An 18,976-nucleotide genomic window follows, 5' to 3' on the forward strand; every position below is an offset into this window, starting at 1 on the left:
TTCAGCAACAAAAATATCTTATATAACTAGGAAGAAGTTATTTTTAAAGGAAAATATATAGTAAAATATACTTACATTTAAAGTATCTCACAAGGAAAAAGCCTGAAAGATTTTTCAATATACATGACATACCACTGTTTATTCTTGTTTATTTATTCATCAGAATTTACTGATTGAGGGCTATATGGCAAATACTGTGCTAGATCCTGGGTGTACAGTTAATAAACCATGATTCTGTCCCTCATAAAGGCTATATTTAGTGGGAGAATGACAATAAATTGGCAAACAAAGCAATAAACAAATGCAATTACAGGTTGAAAAGGGTTCTTTGGAAGAAAGCCATTGGTATTATGATGGAGAATAATGCCAGGGTAGAGATGACTCACTTAATTTATTATTTTCTTATTTTGGTCATACCACTCAACTGGTAGGATCTTAGTTCCCTGACCAGGAACTGAACTCAAGCCCTCGGCAGTGAAAGCAGAGTCCTAACCACTGGACCCCCAGGGAAGTCCCTAACTCACTTTGATACAGTGGTCATGGAAGCTCTCTCAAAGGCAATAAAGTCTGAGCTGAGGTTTGAAGACTAAGCCTAAATGAAACTGATGGTTTATGATATTTGTCAAAATGTGCAACATAAACAGTTTCTTAAGCTGAAGGATAAAGACAAAAGCTTTAGAATTCCAAAGGGAAATTAATGTCAGCCAATAGAGTAAAACCACCATCTTCAATCACAGGATATCTAGGGCTCGCAAAACTCAATACCAGAAAGTGTGGCATGAAGTCATCGTGAGGTTAGTGAAGGCGCCAGAAGAGCCAGCAGTGGTCACTGTGCAGCCCAAACCCCTCCCTCTTCAAGCTGTGGCTTGGTTCCACCTCATGGCAGTTTAAGTATCCATGGGAATGATTCTGGATTCCCCTGGCAGCCTCGGAGTTCCTGGGCAGCAGCAACAATTCCAGGAATCTCCAGTTAACCAATACCTTTTTTTGGTCAGTTTGATGGGGAAAGCTGGGCCTAGAGGATATTTAAGACACAAAGCCCTAACTTTTTATCTTCCTTCTTCCTGAAATGGTATGCCTTGACATGTCCCCAGGGCCTCAGACTTTCTTCTCCTTCTCCTTTTTCTGAACACAACACCTCCAGTTCACTCCTCTTTGAAGATGAGGGCGAGGGTAAAGGACTGGAGCCAATACAGTTGAATTTGGGTTAATATGGGGAGTTTTATTACATGTATTGGTTGCTACTTGCCTACCCAATATCAATTTCTCACTCTTAATAACAGAATTCAGATTCTGTATAGGAGGCAATGTACTCAAATAGATGACATGCTTCCTTAAACTCTACTGCATGTATAGTTTGACCAACAGGGATCTGGGAAAGCTGTGCTTTGATGATACAGGCATCATCCACTTCAGCTTCCTCTTACACTTCCCTCCCTAGAACCTGGAGATGAAGTTGGAGACATAGCAATCATTTTAGGACTCTGAGATAACCATGAAGATGATGCTCCATGTGAAGAATGGTGATACAGAAGACAGAAAGAAGCTACGCCTTGATCCCATTATGGAGCTGCTGCCTCAGCCTGGCAAGCCCACCTCCAGACTTCTAGATGTTACAGTCAATCCTTATTTGACTCATATATGCTATTACATACAGCCCAAACAAAATCCTAATGGATACAGCTATTGATGTTAGCACAAACTTCATATCTTTTAAAGAATTCAAGGTTTTAAGTTAGAAAGCCCAACTCTCAAATTTAATATAAGAGAAAATTCACAGCATTCCACACCTTACCACACACTATAGAGAGGTCAGTAAAGTCATTAAATAGTGGCAGCATGAAGAAGTGACCCTGGAAATGGAGTCATTTTCATTAACCTCATTCCTCCAGCATACCAAATAAACATGTGCTCCAGGAAAACTGTGCTTGCTGTGTAAAGACACTTCTGGACAAGGTCTTTGCTTTCTCCTCTCAATGAAATTGCCACCCTGAACTCCTCCTATATGGAAATTCTGTCACAGCCTAAAAATAACTTCCACAGCAACTCTGCCCACAGCTAAAGTTTTGGCTCTGCAATACGTGAACTGTGAACTTCCAGATGTTCAAGCTGGTTTTAGAAAAGGCAGGGGAACCAGAGATCAAATTGCCAACATCTGTTCCATCATCAAAAAAAGCAAGAGAGTTCCAGAAAAACATCTATTTTTGCTTTAGTGACTCTGCTAAAGCCTTTGACTGTGTGGATCACAATAAACTGTGGAAAATTCTGAAAGAGATGGGAATACCAGACCACCTGACCGGCCTCTTGAGAAACCTATATGCAGGTCAGGAAGCAACAGTTAGAACTGGACATGGAACAACAGGCTGGTTCCAAACAGGAAAAGGAGTATGTCAAGGCTGTATATTGTCACCCTGCTTATTTAACTGATATGCAGAGTACATCATAAGAAACGTTGGACTGGAAGAAACACAAGCTGGAATCAAGATTGCCGGGAGAAATATCAATAACCTCAGATATATAGATGACACCACCTTTATGGCAGAAAGTGAAGAGGAACTACAAAGCCTCTTGATGAAAGTGAAAGAGGAGAGTGAAAAAGTTGGCTTAAAGCTCAACATTCAGAAAATGAAGATCATGGCATCTGGTCCCATCACTTCATGGGAAATAGATGGCGAAACAGTGGAAACAGTGTCAGATTTTCTTTTTTGGGACTCCAAAATCACTGCAGATGGTGATTGCAGCCATGAAATTAAAAGACGCTTACTCCTTGGAAGGAAAGTTATGACCAACCTAGATAGCATATTAAAAAGCAGAGAGATAATACTTCGTCAACAAAGGTCCATCCAAGGCTATGGTTTTTCTAGTAGTCATGTATGGATGTGAAGAGTTGGACTGTGAAGAAAGCTGAGCAGTGAAGAATTGATGCTGTTGATCTGTGGTGTTAGAGAAGACTCTTGAGAGTCTCTTGGACTGCAAGGAGATCCAACCAGTCCATTCTAAAGGAGATCAGTCCTGGGTGTTCATTGGAAGGACTGATGTTGAAGCTGAAACTCCAACACTTTGGCCAACTGACGTGAAGAGCTGACTCATTTGAAAAGACCCTGATGCTGGGAAAGATTGAAGGCAGGAGGAGAAGGGGATGACAGAGGATGAGATGGTTGGATGTCATCACTGACTCAATGGACATGAGTTTGGGTAAACTCTGGGAGTTGGTGATGGACAGGGAGGCCTGATAAGCTGCAGTTCATGGGGTCGCAGAGTCAAGCATGACTGAGCGATTGAACTGAACTGAACTACTGCTGAAGATACCTTCCTTTCAAGCAGATATATTAAAGTGATGTAGCTCAAAGGATAAAGTTTTTTCCAACTTTTACTCCAGTGTATTTCTACCTCCCTCTAAAATTCCTTCTTTAACATCATGCCCTTATAATGCTTCACCTTCCAAAACAAAGTTCTCAAGCAAAATTCATTATCCTAAAGGGTCCACACAGACCCCATTCAAAATAATATGAACATTTATATAGAAAGTGTAGTTAAGATAAAGCAACAATATTAGTAGGGTTAAAGGAAAGGAAGGAGAGAATTTTGGTCATTTTCTATATGCACTCTTGCCCATATGAAATTAATGTCCTTTTGCATTCTAACATGAAGAATGAAGATAGCTTATATTATTGCAAATGAGATAATGCCCTTTCAGGTAAGGAAATAACAACAACAAAAAAACTAAACTATATGATGAATTTTTTTAAATTCTGGAACCAAAAAAGGGAAAGACTTCCAGATGAAAATATATACAAGGTCACCTGGAGTTACATATTTCTTTCATTTCAGGACATAATTACTCCATAAATTATTCTGATATCTTTCTAATGTTTTCTAATGTAACTTCAAAAAAGTGAGAAAATTCAGCTAGGAATTATCGTAATTGAGTCAAGTCCGAAAGAATTTTGTCTTTTTTTCCCCATACGTCTAATCACCTGTTTCAGAGATTTTTTTTTTTTTTTTTAAATTTGGGGGTGGGGAGGGATTTCCTACTTTCTTTCTCTGTGTAAGCAAGTACAATCAGTAGGAGGCACCCTGGGATTTTCAGAGTATCTCTTCACCATCACCAAGACAAAGGCTGAAAAAAAAATGTAACACACAATTTAGGCTGCCTACCCCTTTGAAGGCAATTCCAACTTCGGTGCGTACAGGCTTCAGCGCCCAGTGTCGACCTTTCATATAAGCATTCTAGAAGACGTTACGCTTGCCTTCCTCACCATCAGTGTCATACGTGATAAACATTTGGGCAGAGTAATTATTTTACCAAGCCTCGCCGCTTGAAGTTGCAATACCGCCCCTGCAGGGCAGCTGGAAGCCAGCACAGCGAGGGTTTGGAGATCACGAAGAGGCGCCCCGAGGCCCCTCGAGAGGCTCACCTGGTTAGAGCCTTGAGCCGGGGTAGGGAGTAGGGTCTATATTCCAGCCTCACCTCTCATCCCCCACTTTGCGCCTGAACGCTTCGCTCCCCTCAGGCTAAGAGGTTTAGATCAGTACTGAGCGGCAAACTATTAATACGCTCACTTTGGGGGCTCCTAAGTTTGGAACGCAGGGTCTCTGTGGCACACGAAAGTTTTTCACAGCTTGTTTTTCCTGCTCAGCTCTGTCGCTGAGCGTGCATCCCTCTCCCGGTGCGGTCCCGGGTCTGTCCGCCGAGCAACCGGACAAGACCGCTGCCCGGTGACCTCAGCGTCTTGACACCCTGAGGCGGCAGAGCAGCCTCCTCTACTTGGGCAAACGGCCAGCACTCGTCTCCCCAGAGGCAGGAGCGTTCCCAGTCCCGGAGGAGGACCCGCATCCGAAAGAGAGGTCTCCCTGTGCCCAGACAAAGGCAGCGCTGGGGAAAGTTGCACCAACCGGCACCTCCAGAAGACGAGCTGAGCAGCTAGCTCCTCGGTCTCAGTGGCCGAGCCGGCGACGCGCTGTGAGTCGCGGGCAACTTTTCCCGTGAGCTTCGGAGCAACTTGGGGGAAGTTGGGGGCGATGGGGCAGAGGAGGGGACTCGGGCATCGCGGAGAGGCGGGTCGCGCGCCGGCCAGTCCCGCGGACCTCCCCGAGTACCTGCTGATGTAGCCGTCGCCGTCGCCGTCGCAGGTCTGGAAGAGGCGCCGCATCCTCTCCTCCTCGCCAGTGCTCGACGTGTCACTGCTGCTGCTTCCGCCGCTGGCGCTCCCCGCCGCCGCCGCCATCACGCGCCCGCCCCCGGCTCGGGAGGCGGAGGACGCGCGGCCGCGGGAGGAACCCGCCGGCGCGCACGGCGCTGGCCGCTCCCGGCCCCAGCCTGACTGACGACGGAGCATGCCCAGTGGTCGCCGGGGCGCTCCGGCCGAGGGATTCCACCGCTCCGGGTTTTGCTCGGGCTGGGAAGATGGGCGCTCTGCAATCGCCGGAGCAGGTAACTCAGGGAAGAGGGAGGAGGGGGAGATGGCTCTTGGAGGTAGGGAGCTGGGGATGGTGACGGGCGGCGGGAGCGGGTAGTGTCCCGGGCAGGGGGGTGAAAGTCAGTCTTGGTTTGATGCAATCTGCCCAGAGTATCGTGGTGGGACTTTAAGTTTTGTTTTCACCGAGTCAGGTGGTCCAGCCTGGGCCTTTGAGGTCGTTATCTTCTTTTTCCAGGCCGGAAGACTCCTTCATTTCCAGCCCAGGTGCTACACCTAAGTGAGTGAGTGAACCCTCAGAGTGTGCTAGCCAGCCCTGGTCGCTGCAGCTACACGGGAAACTCTGATCAATAACTGTCTAACTGAGCCTAGCCAACCCCCAGAGATACTAAAAGGGTTGTTTTAGGGCATAAGTTTTGAGGTGGTTTGTCATGCCGCAATAGTGAAAGTGAGAATCGCTCATTCGTATCCAACTCTTTGCCACCCCATGAACTATGTAGTCCATGGAATTCTCCAGACCAGAATACAGGAGTGGGCAGCCTTTCCCTTCTCCAGGGGTCCAACCCAGGTCTCCCGCATTGCGGGCAGATTCTTTACCAGCTGAGCCACAAGGGAAGCCCAAGAATACTGGAGTGGGTAGCCTATCCCTTCTCCAGGGGGTCTTCCTGACCCAGGAATTAAACTGGCGTCTCCTACATTGCAGTTGGATTCTTTACCAACTGAGCTATCAGGGAAGCCATGCCGCAATAGATAATGGAACACATCCACTGGCCTTGAGTCTGTCTGCCAGGTCAGAAGGAAGATGTCTGTCCTTTTCTCTCCTGCCTCTACGCCATTCACCACCTGTTCCTACTTTAATTCTTTTTAATTTTGTACATTCCCAGTATTTCAGAGCACTTATAATCTTATGAATAGTCTTTTCTCATCTGAGAAAAGTCTTGTTAATATATCCAATAATGTTTTCTTAAAAGATGCTGTTAGCAATACAGATATTCCTGTCTACCTGTCTCTAATACCCAAGTTTCAATAAATAAATATTTTAAATCCTTATTTTTCCAATTTTTCATAGAATAAAACTTTTATTATTGCCTGACAAGGAACAGTCAGACACGAGATGTTACCTTCAAGTTCTCCTAGAGAGTTGATAATGGGTGGGGGGTGGGGAAGATAAAGCATTCTTATAAATATGCGTGAAGGTTCTGGAAACCCAAAGAGGTTTCCAGGATCTGAGCAGATCTCTTCCTAACCACACCCCATTGATACAGAAAGTGGAGTGTAAACCTCAACCGGTTATATCTCAAAGCAAAGAATGTTTTTCTCCTGAGAGAACACATGTATGACAGCTCTGGGAGGTTTAAATTTAAATCATCTTGAATTAAATCTGAACACTTAAAAGGTGGATCTTGACAAATTTCCTAAACAACCTGCCTTCATGCTTGAGTAACTCAGAAATGGCTGAACAGATAGTTTCAACTTTCCAGAAAAGAATTTGCTTCTGAGTTAATATGAAGCATATGAAATTTCAGCTGAAAAGGTTACTAGGAGAGGGAGAAATTTGTAAGATTGAAAATGGAGATGCAATATGAACATAAAGATGATAAATGTAAAGTAGGAGCTTGGAATGAGAGCGATACCCATAACCGTAAATCTAACAGTACTGGTTATGTCATAATTTCAAGGTTTTATGTATTTATCTGCAATGAGTGCATAGCTCAACATTGCTGTTCTTATCCAGTATTTTTGCTTCTCAGTTTCCTCTTGTTATAATAATATTTCATATTTATGTAGAATATATCAAAAGAGGCTGTTTATATTACAAGATATACTGTCTTCCATGTCTAATATTGCCAGTTAAAACAACTAAGTGAGGCACTGTGCAAACTTGATTATCAGGTACTTGCTCTTCCAAATTCTGTTTACTTGAACTAGAACTACACACTAGAGGTGGATTGAGGACCCCTATGGCAACCTCTCCTGACCTTTCTTTCACATGTTTTTTTGAGCCCAGCTAAGTTCCATGTCCCTCAAGAAGCCTTCCATCGCCTCCCAGGTCACACTGATCTCTCAGAGCTCTCCTAGCATGGAGCACACATTTTGACAGCAGACTCATGTAGCTTAGTGGTGATTCGCCTTCCCACCCAGAGTATCAACTGGAACAGTGAGGTAGAGTTGAGGAAGTTTGATTCCCTTTCATTGAGCCCTTATTACAGATCAGTGATCATATATGTCAGCAAATTTGGGAAACTCAGCAGTGGCCACATGACTGGAAAAGGTCAGTTTTCATTCCAATCCCAAAGAAAGGCAATGCCAAAGAATGTTCAAACTACCACACAATTGCACTCATCTCACACACTAGTAAAATAATGCTCAAAATTCTCCAAGTCAGGCTTCATCAATACGTGAACTGTGAACTTCCAGATGTTCAAGCTGGTTTTAGAAAAGGCAGAGGAACCAGAGATCAAATTGTCAACATCTGTTCCATCATCAAAAAAAGCAAGAGAGTTCCAGAAAAACATCTATTTCTGCTTTATTGACTCTGCCAAAGCCTTTGACTCTGTGTATCACAATAAACTGTGGAAAATTCTGAAAGAGATGAGAATACAAGACCACCTGACCTTCCTCTTGAGAAACCTATATGCAGGTCAGGAAGCAACAGTTAGAACTGGACATGGAACAACAGACTGGTTCCAAATAGGAAAAGGAGTATGTCAAGGCTGTATATTGTCACCCTGCTTATTTAACTTATATGCAGAGTACATCATAAGAAATGCTGGGCTGGAAGAAGCACAAGCTGGAATCAAGATTGCTGGGAGAAATATCAATAACCTTAGATATGCAGATGACACCACCCTTAATGGCAGAAAGTGAAGAGGAGCTAAAAAGCTCCTCATTTCATCAAGTGAAAGAGGAGAGTGAAAAAGTTGGCTTAAAGCTCAACATTCAGAAAACGAAAATCATGGCATCTGGTCCCGTCACTTCATGGGAAATAGATGGGGAAAGAGTGGAAACAGTGTCAGATTTTCTTTTTTGGGGCTCTGAAATCACTGCAGATGGTGATTGCAGCCATGAAATTAAAAGACGCTTACTCCTTGGAAGAAAAGTTATGACCAACCTAGATAGCATATTCAAAAGCAGAGACATTACTTTGCCGACTAAGGTCCATCTAGTCAAGGCTATGGTTTTTCCAGTAGTCATGTATGGATGTGAGAGTTTGACTGTGAAGAAAGCTGAGCAGTGAAGAATTGATGCTGTTGATCTGTGGTGTTGGAGAAGACTCTTGAGAGTCCCTTGGACTGCAAGGAGATCCAACCAGTCCATTCTAAAGAACATCAGCCCTGGGTGTTCTTTGGAAGGACTGATGCTAAAGCTGAAAGTCCAGTACTTTGGCTACTCATGTGAAGAGGTGACTCATTGGAAAAGACTGTTATGCTGGGAGGGATTGGTGGCAGGAGGAGAAGGGGATGACAGAGGATGAGATGGCTGGATGGCATCACTGACTCGATGGACGTGAGTGTGAGTGAACTCCGGAAGTTGGTGATGGACAGGGAGGCCTGGCGTGCTGCAGTTCATGGGGTCGCAGAGTCGGACATGACTGAATGACTGAACTGAAACTGAACTGAATCATATTTAAATACTTTCATGTTACCTAGTAGGGGAAAGTATTTTTCATTCCTACTTAGCGGGAAGGGAATGGTAAATGAGGGGGAGTTAAAGCCCAAAAGTTTAAGTAAGGTGACCAAGTAAAGGTGCTGGAATTGAACTCATATCTTCCTGTCAAGCTCATGTTCTTCACATTTACTTCACATTGTCTTACTATCAGGGCCAGGGCAGTTCGTGTTAGGCATTATACTTTTTGAGTGACACTAACAGTGATAAAATTTACCTTTATATATTTGTTGTTCACATATTTACTGTCATATGGGACATTAACATGAGCTGTTGCCATCTGTCCCAGGTTGGTTTTCTGGGGAGCAGACTCCAAGACAGAGTTCCACATGCAGAATGCTTACTTGGAAAAGCCCTTGGTCCCCAATATGTGTGGAAAGGAGATGAAGGGAGCAGTATAGAAAGAGGGAGAAGTCCTGTTATGCTGCAGCCCCAGAGCACCCTGTCTGACCTCACAGAAAGCTCTGGTGCTAAGACAGCCTGTGTTGCTTCCATATTGTATTGTCTTAGTCTCTCAGTTGTGGCCGACTCTTTGTGACCCATGGACTGTAGCCTGCCAGGCTACTCTGTGCATGGGATTCTCCAGGCAAGAATACTGGAGTGGGTTGCCATGCCCTCCTCCAGGGGGTCTTCCCAACCCAGGGATCAAACTCAGGTCTCCCACATCACAGCAGGATTCTTTACCATCTGAGCCACTAGGGAAGCTCAAGATTACTGGAATGTGTAGCCTGTCCCTTCTCCAGGGTATCTTCCTAACCTGAAATTGAACAGGGGTCTCCTACATTGCAGGTGGATTGTTTACCAGCTAAGCTACCATGGAAACCCTACTTCCCTATTACTGTTGTAACAAATTATCATAAACTTATTTCTTAAGCAGCACTAATTTACTATCTTACAGTTCTGAGGGTCAGAAATTTGAAATAAATCTCACTGAGCTAAAACAAAAGCATCAGCAGGGCCACATTCCTTCTGCAGGCTCTAGCAAAGAGTCCATTTGCTTACCTTTTCTAGCTTATTCTCTTTCTCCATAGCCAAGAGCTCCTCTTATTATGTCCATCATTCATTCTGTCTTCCAAGCCAGAAATCCCAAGTCCTTGCCTCCCTCTGCCCCTCACTTCCCACCACATCCTGCTGAATCTGCCTCCTTAATACACCCTGGAATTAATCTTTTTCCTCCATCTCCATTACCACAGCTTTTATAGAGACTCATTTATGTCTTTTAAATGATCTCTCCTTCCAACCCAACCTCCCAAGCCCTAATTATAAAATGAAAATATAATCAGGTCCCTCCTGTCTTAAATTCTGTCTCATTGGATCATTCTTGCCCTTAGGATAAAATCCACCCTCCCAGCAGAACCTTCTAGGCCTTCCATGATCTGACCCCTTTTCTCTCCTCTTGCTTCTTCCCTTGCCCCCATGATCTAGTGAAAGTCATATTAACTTTCCTTTTTCTTACATAAGCTATCCTCACTTGTGTTTATATACCATTGCAAGAGTCTCATACTTTCAGACTAGAAATGAATGAAGGAGGTGAGGAGCTCATACCCGGACTCTAGCAAATTGGAAGGAACAAGATAGCCAGGGACATCATGGGTAGTGGCAGTTTCTAAGAGGAGAAGAAAGGAGGCTAAGGCCTAGAGATCCTTGATTATAAGAAAATAAGAGTGGGATTTAGAAATGGGAGCACTTCTCTCTTAGCTCAGTTGGTAAAAAAATCCTCCTGCAATGCAGGAGACTGGGTTTGATTCCTGGGTCTGGAAGATCCCCTGGAGAAGGAAATGGCAATCCACTCCAGTATTTTTGCCTGGAGAATCCCACAGACCGAGGAGCCTGGTGGGCTATAGTCCATGGGATCACAAGAGTTGGACACGACTAAGGGACTAAACCACCACCACCACTCGAAGAAGAGGAAAAGCAAAGGAAAAATGTTTGGAGGAGAAAGAGGAAATGTCACAACTGACAAAACTAAGGAAACCATGAACCCCCTTGATCCCCACAGCTCTCCAGAAGGCACTGGGCAATGACATTTTTTTCTATCTTATCAGGCCCTTTCCTTTCTAGTTAGTAATGGAATTAATAATGGCTAGTATTTACTGAGAACTTAATATGCACCAATCATTTTCCTTAAGTGCTTTAATTAATATTTAATTCTCACATCAGTGTTAAGAAGCATGTTGTTTTATTCCCATTTTACAGATGATGGCACTAAGGTACATATGTCAAATGGCATAGTGGCACAGCTAGGGAAAGGAATGATTTACTCATATATATGCCTAGAATCATGTTTAGGCAAAACTGACATATCTTAACATGCCCATCTCTTTTATCTGTGGGTAAGGACTAAAACAAAGCTAGTGGAGGTGATGGAATTCCAGTTGAGCTATTTTAAATCCTGAAAGATGATGCTGTCAAAGCGCTGCACTCAATATGCCAGCACATTTGGAAAACTCAGCAGTGGCCACATGACTGGAAAAGGTCAGTTTTCATTCCAATCACAAAGAAAGGCAATGCTAAAGAATGCTCAAACTACCGCACAATTGCACTCATCTCACACGCTAGTAAAGTAATGCTCAAAATTCTCCAAGCCAGGCTTCAGCAATATATAAACCGTGAACTTCCAGATGTTCAAGCTGGTTTTAGAAGAGGCAGAGGAACCAGAGATCAAATTACCAACATCAGCTGGATCATCAAAAAAGCAAGAGAGTTCCAGAAAAACATCTATTTCTGCTTTATTGACTATGCCAAAGCCTTTGACTATGTGGATCACAATAAACTGTGGAAAATTCTGAAAGAGATGAGAATACAAGACCACCTGACCTGCCTCTTGAGAAAACTATATGCAGGTCAGGAAGCAACAGTTAGAACTGGACATGGAACAACAGACTGGTTCCAAATAGGAAAAGGAGTATGTCAAGGCTGTATATTGTCACCCTGCTTATTTAACTTATATGCAGAGTACATCATGAGAAACGCTGGACTAGAAGAAGCACAAGCTTCAAGGTCACAATCAAGATTGCTGGGAGAAATATCAATAACCTCAGATATGCAGGTGACACCATCCTTATGGCAGAAAGTGAAGACGAACTAAAAAGCCTTTTGATGAAAGTGAAAGAGGAGAGTGAAAAAGTTGGCTTAAAGCTCAACATTCAGAAAACGAAAATCATGGCATCTGGTCCCATCACTTCATGGGAAATAGATGGTGAAACAGTGAAAGAGTGTCAGACTTTATTTTTTGGGGCTCCAAAATCACTGCAGATGGTGACTGCAGCCATGAAATTAAAAGACACTTACTCCTTGGAAGAAAAGTTATGACCAACCTAGATAGCATATTAGAAAGCAGAGACATTACTTTGCCAACAAAAGTCCGTCTAGTCAAGGCTATGGTTTTTCCAGTGGTCATGTATAGATGTGAGAGTTGGACTGTGAAGAAAGCTGAGTGCCGAAGAATTGATGTTTTTGAGCTGTGGTGTTGGAGAAGACTCTTGAGAGTCCCTTGGACTGCAAGGAGATCCAACTAGTATGTTCTGAAGGAGATCAGTCCTGGGTGTTCATTGGAAGGACTGATGCTAAAGCTGAAACTCCAGTACTCTGGCCACCTCATGAAAAGGGTTGACTCATTGGAAAAGACTGTGATGCTGGAAGGGATTGGTGGCAGGAGGAGAAGGGGATGACAGAGGATAAGATGGCTGGATGACATCACTGACTCAATGGACATGAGTTTGAGTGAACTCCGGGAGTTGGTGATGGACAGGGAGGTCTGGCATGCCGCAGTTTATGGGATTGCAAAGAGTTGGCCACGACTGAGCGACTGAACTGACTGACTGAAGGACTTTGTTTACAGGGTAGATTTTTTTTTAATTGAAGACAATTATTTTATGATTGATACTAAATGTATACAATTTTATCTCCTTTATTTAATGATTATCATGTGCATGCAATGAACTTTCTCCTTGAAAAAAACTGGAGTGTGATGAATATCTTTGTTAGATTATTCTTTTCTCCTTTACAATAGAAACATGGAATCAGAAATGGTTAATAATGGTAGTTTGAGGTTTCTTAACTGAGCTGAATTTAATGCAAGGTTAATTCAGTCAATTGATTCACTGGCCTTGTAGAGGCATGGCCTTTTTCATGAAAGAACTAGAGATACAATTTATTAATGACATCTTTCCAAATTTCTAGGCATATAAACAAAAAATTTAAACATGAAGAATTCTCAAAGCTATGAGAAACCATGAACCAGACTTAGTAGAATGTATTAGTGCCAATGCTTTATTGGTATCAGAGCCCAATGCCACATCAAATAAGATGCTATCTGCCTAAAAAAACAGAGGAGGTTTTTAGCATCTAAATGTGTCTCCTTCTTTCTTCCCTAATACTAAAGTTATTTAGGAGGATATATTTTAAAAACAAATATAAATGACAGCCTCTAACAAACACGACACCAATCAAGAGTCTCAGAATGAAAAGTGCTGAAAAATCATCTTACATATTCTTCCCTGGAGAGTCCATCTTTGCAGATGTATTTCTCATACAACTGTTTTTCAATCTAGTGTATATCTTCCATCAATCTCCATGTGAACAAATCAGATAATTGTATTAAAAAATGCACTCTAATTGAGAGAAATGAGGCAGTGGCAGAGTGGAAAGATGTGAGGAAGAGATATTTGAAAACAGTGGCCCATATTTTAAGAAATATGGATTATTTTGAAAGATCTCATTCTGTCTGTACTTGGAAAAAATCCTTATATTTTAGCCAGAGCAAAATTAATTTGGATGTACTTTATTATCAAACTTGTATGTGATGTTATTTCCTTGTCATCTGGTGGTCTGGACATTGACTTTCTGAGACTTGACAACTGATAATATTTAGAAGCATGTTAATTCTTTCATGTGAGTAGAAACTATAGATTAACCTGCTGGTGCTGTGTACAAAATACTACTCTTGTGTCCAACAGGAACTGCTGGTCAACAGTTACCTAAATTAAGTGTCAGGGGTATAAAATGTCCTTGCCTTACATGAAAACAACAACCATATAATACTTTATATTTTTTTTGTGTGAGCCTATTGAAATCCAAGGTAATAGACTGTGTCTGGCGGACAACACAGTAAGAAAAATCATGTTGGCATGGCATCTTTAGGTATTTGGGTGACTCAATGGGGTTACTTCTCAGAGCTAATGAGAAACTGTCTGGTGGATTTCATCAAAATAGACACTAGTTCTGGGTAATTCAGACCAAAGAAATGATGTTTCTTCTTACTGGAGAATCTTGAAGAGGGAATTTGAGATCAATGTGAACCGTGTCTTCAGTGCTTCCCTTTACTGGGTGAAGGCAAAGTCTTGCCCTACATAGGGTCACTCATGGGACCATGTGAGGGGCAGTGTTTTAAAGGGCAACTGGGAACCATTTGGATACTTAAATCCCTTTTCTAAAAGTAATCATCACAGCACCCATGAAGATTCTTTATGGTGTTACCATTCATGAGCATCACTAACAGAAAAAGTGGAGAATTTACTGCCAAACCTGAAAATTTGACAAAAATCATCCAATCTTTGAACTGGGCCCAAACTGAGTGGTAGAGTGTCTTATTAGAATTCTGGTCACTCAATCTAAGGACACAAGGAAACTATTCAGATTAACAAAACAAGCAAAACAAAAAAACAAGTCATATGTGGTGAGTAGCTGAGGGAAAAGTAAATGCATTTATTGATGCAATTAGCCACTTTGATGGAAAGGTCAATCAGTGAAAAAAGTTGGAATGGGCTGCATGAGTTTAGTTTAGCAAATATTTATTTCCAACCATGTGATCATTACTGTACTAATTGATGGAATAAGATATTGTCCCTGCTTCAAATATATCAAATAGATAAATCAGTACTTATAGTTCAGTATTCTGGTGATGGGTTCATGGACAAGAATCGGAATTTTCATAGACTTTGAAGTAAAAAATTAGGGATGGGGGAAGAAAGAGAATTAGGAGATGTGTCATATTTTCAGTGATTAAAAAAGTGGAACTTTAAATCACCAGAAATTCCCTGGTGGTTCAGTGGTTAGGATTCTGTACTTTTACTACCAAGGGCCCAGGTTCAATTCCTGGTCAAGGAAGTAATTCTACAAGCCATGTGGTGTGGACAAAAATTAAAAAAAAAAAAGTAACCTAAGACTGAACTTCACAAAGACTTTCTTCTGACTCTAGGCACTGATCTCCCTTTTCTTAGAGCAATTACTTTAGAACACTTGTAGCTGTCCATTTTTTCCTGCCCCTTGAAATATAAACCTTCATAAAAGCCCCTTGCCAGTTTTACATCCCAAGACTCTGTTTCTCAAGGACACTGGAACTATTCCTTTGAGTTGTAATCATCAAGGAATATGGTATCCCCATGCCCAATCTCTGTGGGAGGGAGGAACCTAAGTTCTATGGCACCAATTGACAAATACATGGCCTAGTCATAGAGAAAACTTGACAAACTCAGGAATAGCTCAATGCGCTGGACATATCCCATCGATCAACTTCCTTCTAAAGTCCCCCAGCACTCTTCCACTTGTTCATCTTGCTCTTAAAAACACTTCTGCCCTTTGTTTAGTTAAGTTGAGTTCCGACTTGGTTCTGGATCCTCTCCTCTATTGCAGTAGCTTTTTTTTTTTTTTTAAACCATTTAATAATCTGCACTTTTATTTTGTTTAATGGAAAAAATAGAATTCCATTACATAAATATGGCTTATTTTCAGTTGTAAAAACTTATGAGTGGGTTATATGGGAATACCTTTCATGAACATAAGGCAAATTTTTCTGCTTTCCTCTGACATACCTGAATTGGAGCTGTAGAAAAGCGTGCCTTTAAGTTAAAAACACATTTTAAAAAGGATAATTCCTTGGAGAATGGGTGTGAGATGGCAGGTACCCTCCAAGGTGGCATTAGTTTAGGTAGCACTGACTATGTAACAGATTAACCACCAATGCTTAGTGGTATAACACAGGTTTATTTCTTACTCATCTAACTTCCACATGTGGATGCTTCTAGTCTCAGGGACCTGGGAACTTGATCTCATCCTCTTTCAGCATATGACTCTCAAAAAGTTCATCTGGAAATCAAGAAGATAACAAAAAAGATTATATAAGGCAATCAAATCTAATCCTTAAAAAAATGGATTATCACTTCTTTTGTTCCCTCAACCATTAAGTAATAAACTAACAGGTGAACATTAACCATTAGGCTCTAAATTTAAAGATTTTAGTGGAAATGAAAAGCTACTAATGGATATTAATGGCAGCATAGTTTATGGGCTGACGTATAATTATTCATGTAATTGTCTTTTTTTCTATTTTTTAAATTTATTTTTTAATTAATTTATTTTTACTTTACTTTACAATATTGTATTGGTTTTGCCATACATTTACACGAATCCGCCACGGGTGTACGTGAGTTCCCAATCCTGAACCCCCACTCCCACCTCTCTCCCCATATCATCTCTCTGGGTCATCCCAGTGCACCAGCCCCAAGCATCCTGTATCCTGTATCAAACCTAGACTGGTGATTCAATTCCAGAAAAATAAATGACCCAATCAAAAAATGGGCCAAAGAACTAAATAGACATTTCTCCAAAGAAGACATACAGATGGCTAACAAACACATGAAAAGATGCTCAACATCACTCATTATCAGAGAAATGCAAATCAAGACCACAATGAGATACCATTTCATACCAGTCAGAATGGCTGTGATCCAAAAGTCTACAAGCAACAAATGCTGGAGGGGGTGTGGAGAAAAGGGAACCCTTTTACACTGTTGGTGGGAATGCAAACTAGTACAGCCACTATGGAGAACAGTGTGGCGATTCCTTAAAAAACTGGAAATTGAACTGCCGTATGACCCAGCAATCCCACTGCTGGGCATACACACCAAGGAAACCAGAATTGAAAGAGACACATGTACCCCAATGTTCATTGCAGCACTGTTTATAGTAGCCAGGACATGGAAGCAACCTAGATGTCCATCAGCAGACGAATGGATAAGAAAGCCGTGGTACATATACACTATGGAGTATTACTCAGCCATTAAAAAGAATACATTTGAATCAGTTCTAATGAGGTTGATGAAACTGGAACCGATTATACAGAGTGAAGTAAGCCAGAAAGAAAAACACCAATACAGTATACTAACACATATATATGGAATTTAGAAAGATGGTAATGATAACCCTGTATGTGAGACAGTAAAAGAGACACAGATGTATAGAACAGACTTTTTGACTCTGTGGGAGAGGGAGAGGGTGGGATGATTTGGGAGAATGGCATTGAAACATGTATACTATCAGGTAAGAAACGAATCGCCAGTCTAAGTTTGATACAGGATACAGGATGCAGTAGCTTTGAATTAGATCTTCTTTACCTGTTTAACTTTGGTGCAATTTTGCTCTGACAATAGAAGATCAACAAGGAGACAAGAAAGGAGGATCTCTCCAAGCACAGAGCAAAGCATTGATCAAGGCATGGAAGCATTATATTGTGCTATGTATTGAGGGAGATCTACCCATATTTGCTATGTATGTGATGCTACAGTCCTCTCTGCCCACACTCTGCCTTTTGTGTACTTATATATGAGAATTTTCCATCTTCATCCTGGTGGCTCAGATGGTAAAGAATCTGCCTGCAATGTGGGAGAACTGGGTTTGATCCCTGAGTCCAGAAGATCCCTTGGAGAAGGGAATGGCTTGCCCACTCCAGTATTTTTGCCTGGAGAATTCCATGGACAAAGGACCCAGATGGGCTACAGTCCATAGGGTTGCAAAGAGTTGGATACAACTGAGAGACTAATAAACACATACCATCAATAGGGCTAGGACACAGGTGCACTTGTGAGAATCCCACCCATTATCTTCAACTCTCTCCCTCCCAGCCTGGAGGAATCTTATCCAAGACTTACATCTTCAGTCCTCTCTTAGTACTATTTCCCTCTGCTCCATTCCTCCGTATACACTCCTAGGTTAGTAGTTTTGAATACAAACCACTCTGCCTTCTTCCTATCCTGGGGCAAGAAAGTAGTCTGTCTAACTGTCTGAGTTGAATTGGCGCCCAGAACTCCTAACTGTCTGTTTAGGGCTTGCCCCTTCTACTGCACCCTGAGCTGCGGAGCTCCTGTAGACAACTTGCTAGATCATTTTAGGTTTCATATTCCTTATCTGTAAAATAGGGTGAAATTTAGCTGAGTCACTACTTTGTTGTTGTTGTTGTTTAGTCCATAAGTTGTGTCTGACTCTTTTGCAATCCCATCCACTGTAACCCACCAGTCTCTTCTGTCCCTGGGATTTACCAGGCAAGAATACTGGAGTGGGCTGCCATTCCCTTCTCCAGGGGACCTTCCTGACCCAGGGATCGAACCTGGGTCTTCTGCATTGGCAGGCAGATTCTTTACCACCGAGACAACTACTTTACAGGGCTATTATGAAGAGAAATGAAATGCATAAGCACTCTGGTGCAGTCTGACAGTTTGTGTTCTATAAACACTAGGTCTCTAGCTGGTTCTTTTTTCTTCTTTCTCTATTTTTGCATTTATCACACTGTACTGATATCATTTATCTACCTCAGTTCATTGCAAGCTCCTTTGCTGCAAGTTCCTTCAGGTATTTATTTGATTTCACCCAGCATGGTTGCCCAATAAATGTTTGTTAAATAAATGAAATAACAAAGTCTTTTAAACAAGGTGTAAAAACAACTACAGGTTTTGTGGCAATCAAAACTGTTTAAGGTAACCCCGTGAGGGAGGAGGTAACAGGAAGTTTTTGTTCAATGTGCACATATTTCTATTTGGGAAAATGAAAAACTCCTGGAAATGTGCAGCAGTGATAGCTGCACAATTTGTGAATATGCTTAATGCCACACAACTGTGTAC

The 18,976-nt window shown here is 41.9% G+C and overlaps 1 protein-coding gene across 1 annotated transcript in view; it reads right to left on the reverse strand.

The window, feature by feature from the left end:
- Window positions 1–5,249, reverse strand: part of LOC120861033 — a 152,237-nt gene extending 146,988 nt beyond the window's left edge. The window contains exon 1 of the mRNA XM_040236722.1: window positions 5,101–5,249. Within this exon, the coding sequence (XP_040092656.1) occupies window positions 5,101–5,228 (128 nt within the window). The 5' untranslated portion in view covers window positions 5,229–5,249. The remainder of the gene's footprint in view (window positions 1–5,100) is intronic.
- Between the last annotated feature and the right edge of the window lie 13,727 nt (window positions 5,250–18,976).

Source organism: Oryx dammah, unplaced genomic scaffold, assembly GCF_014754425.2.
Source record: "Oryx dammah isolate SB20612 unplaced genomic scaffold, SCBI_Odam_1.1 HiC_scaffold_11211, whole genome shotgun sequence".
NCBI lineage: Eukaryota > Metazoa > Chordata > Mammalia > Artiodactyla > Bovidae > Oryx > Oryx dammah.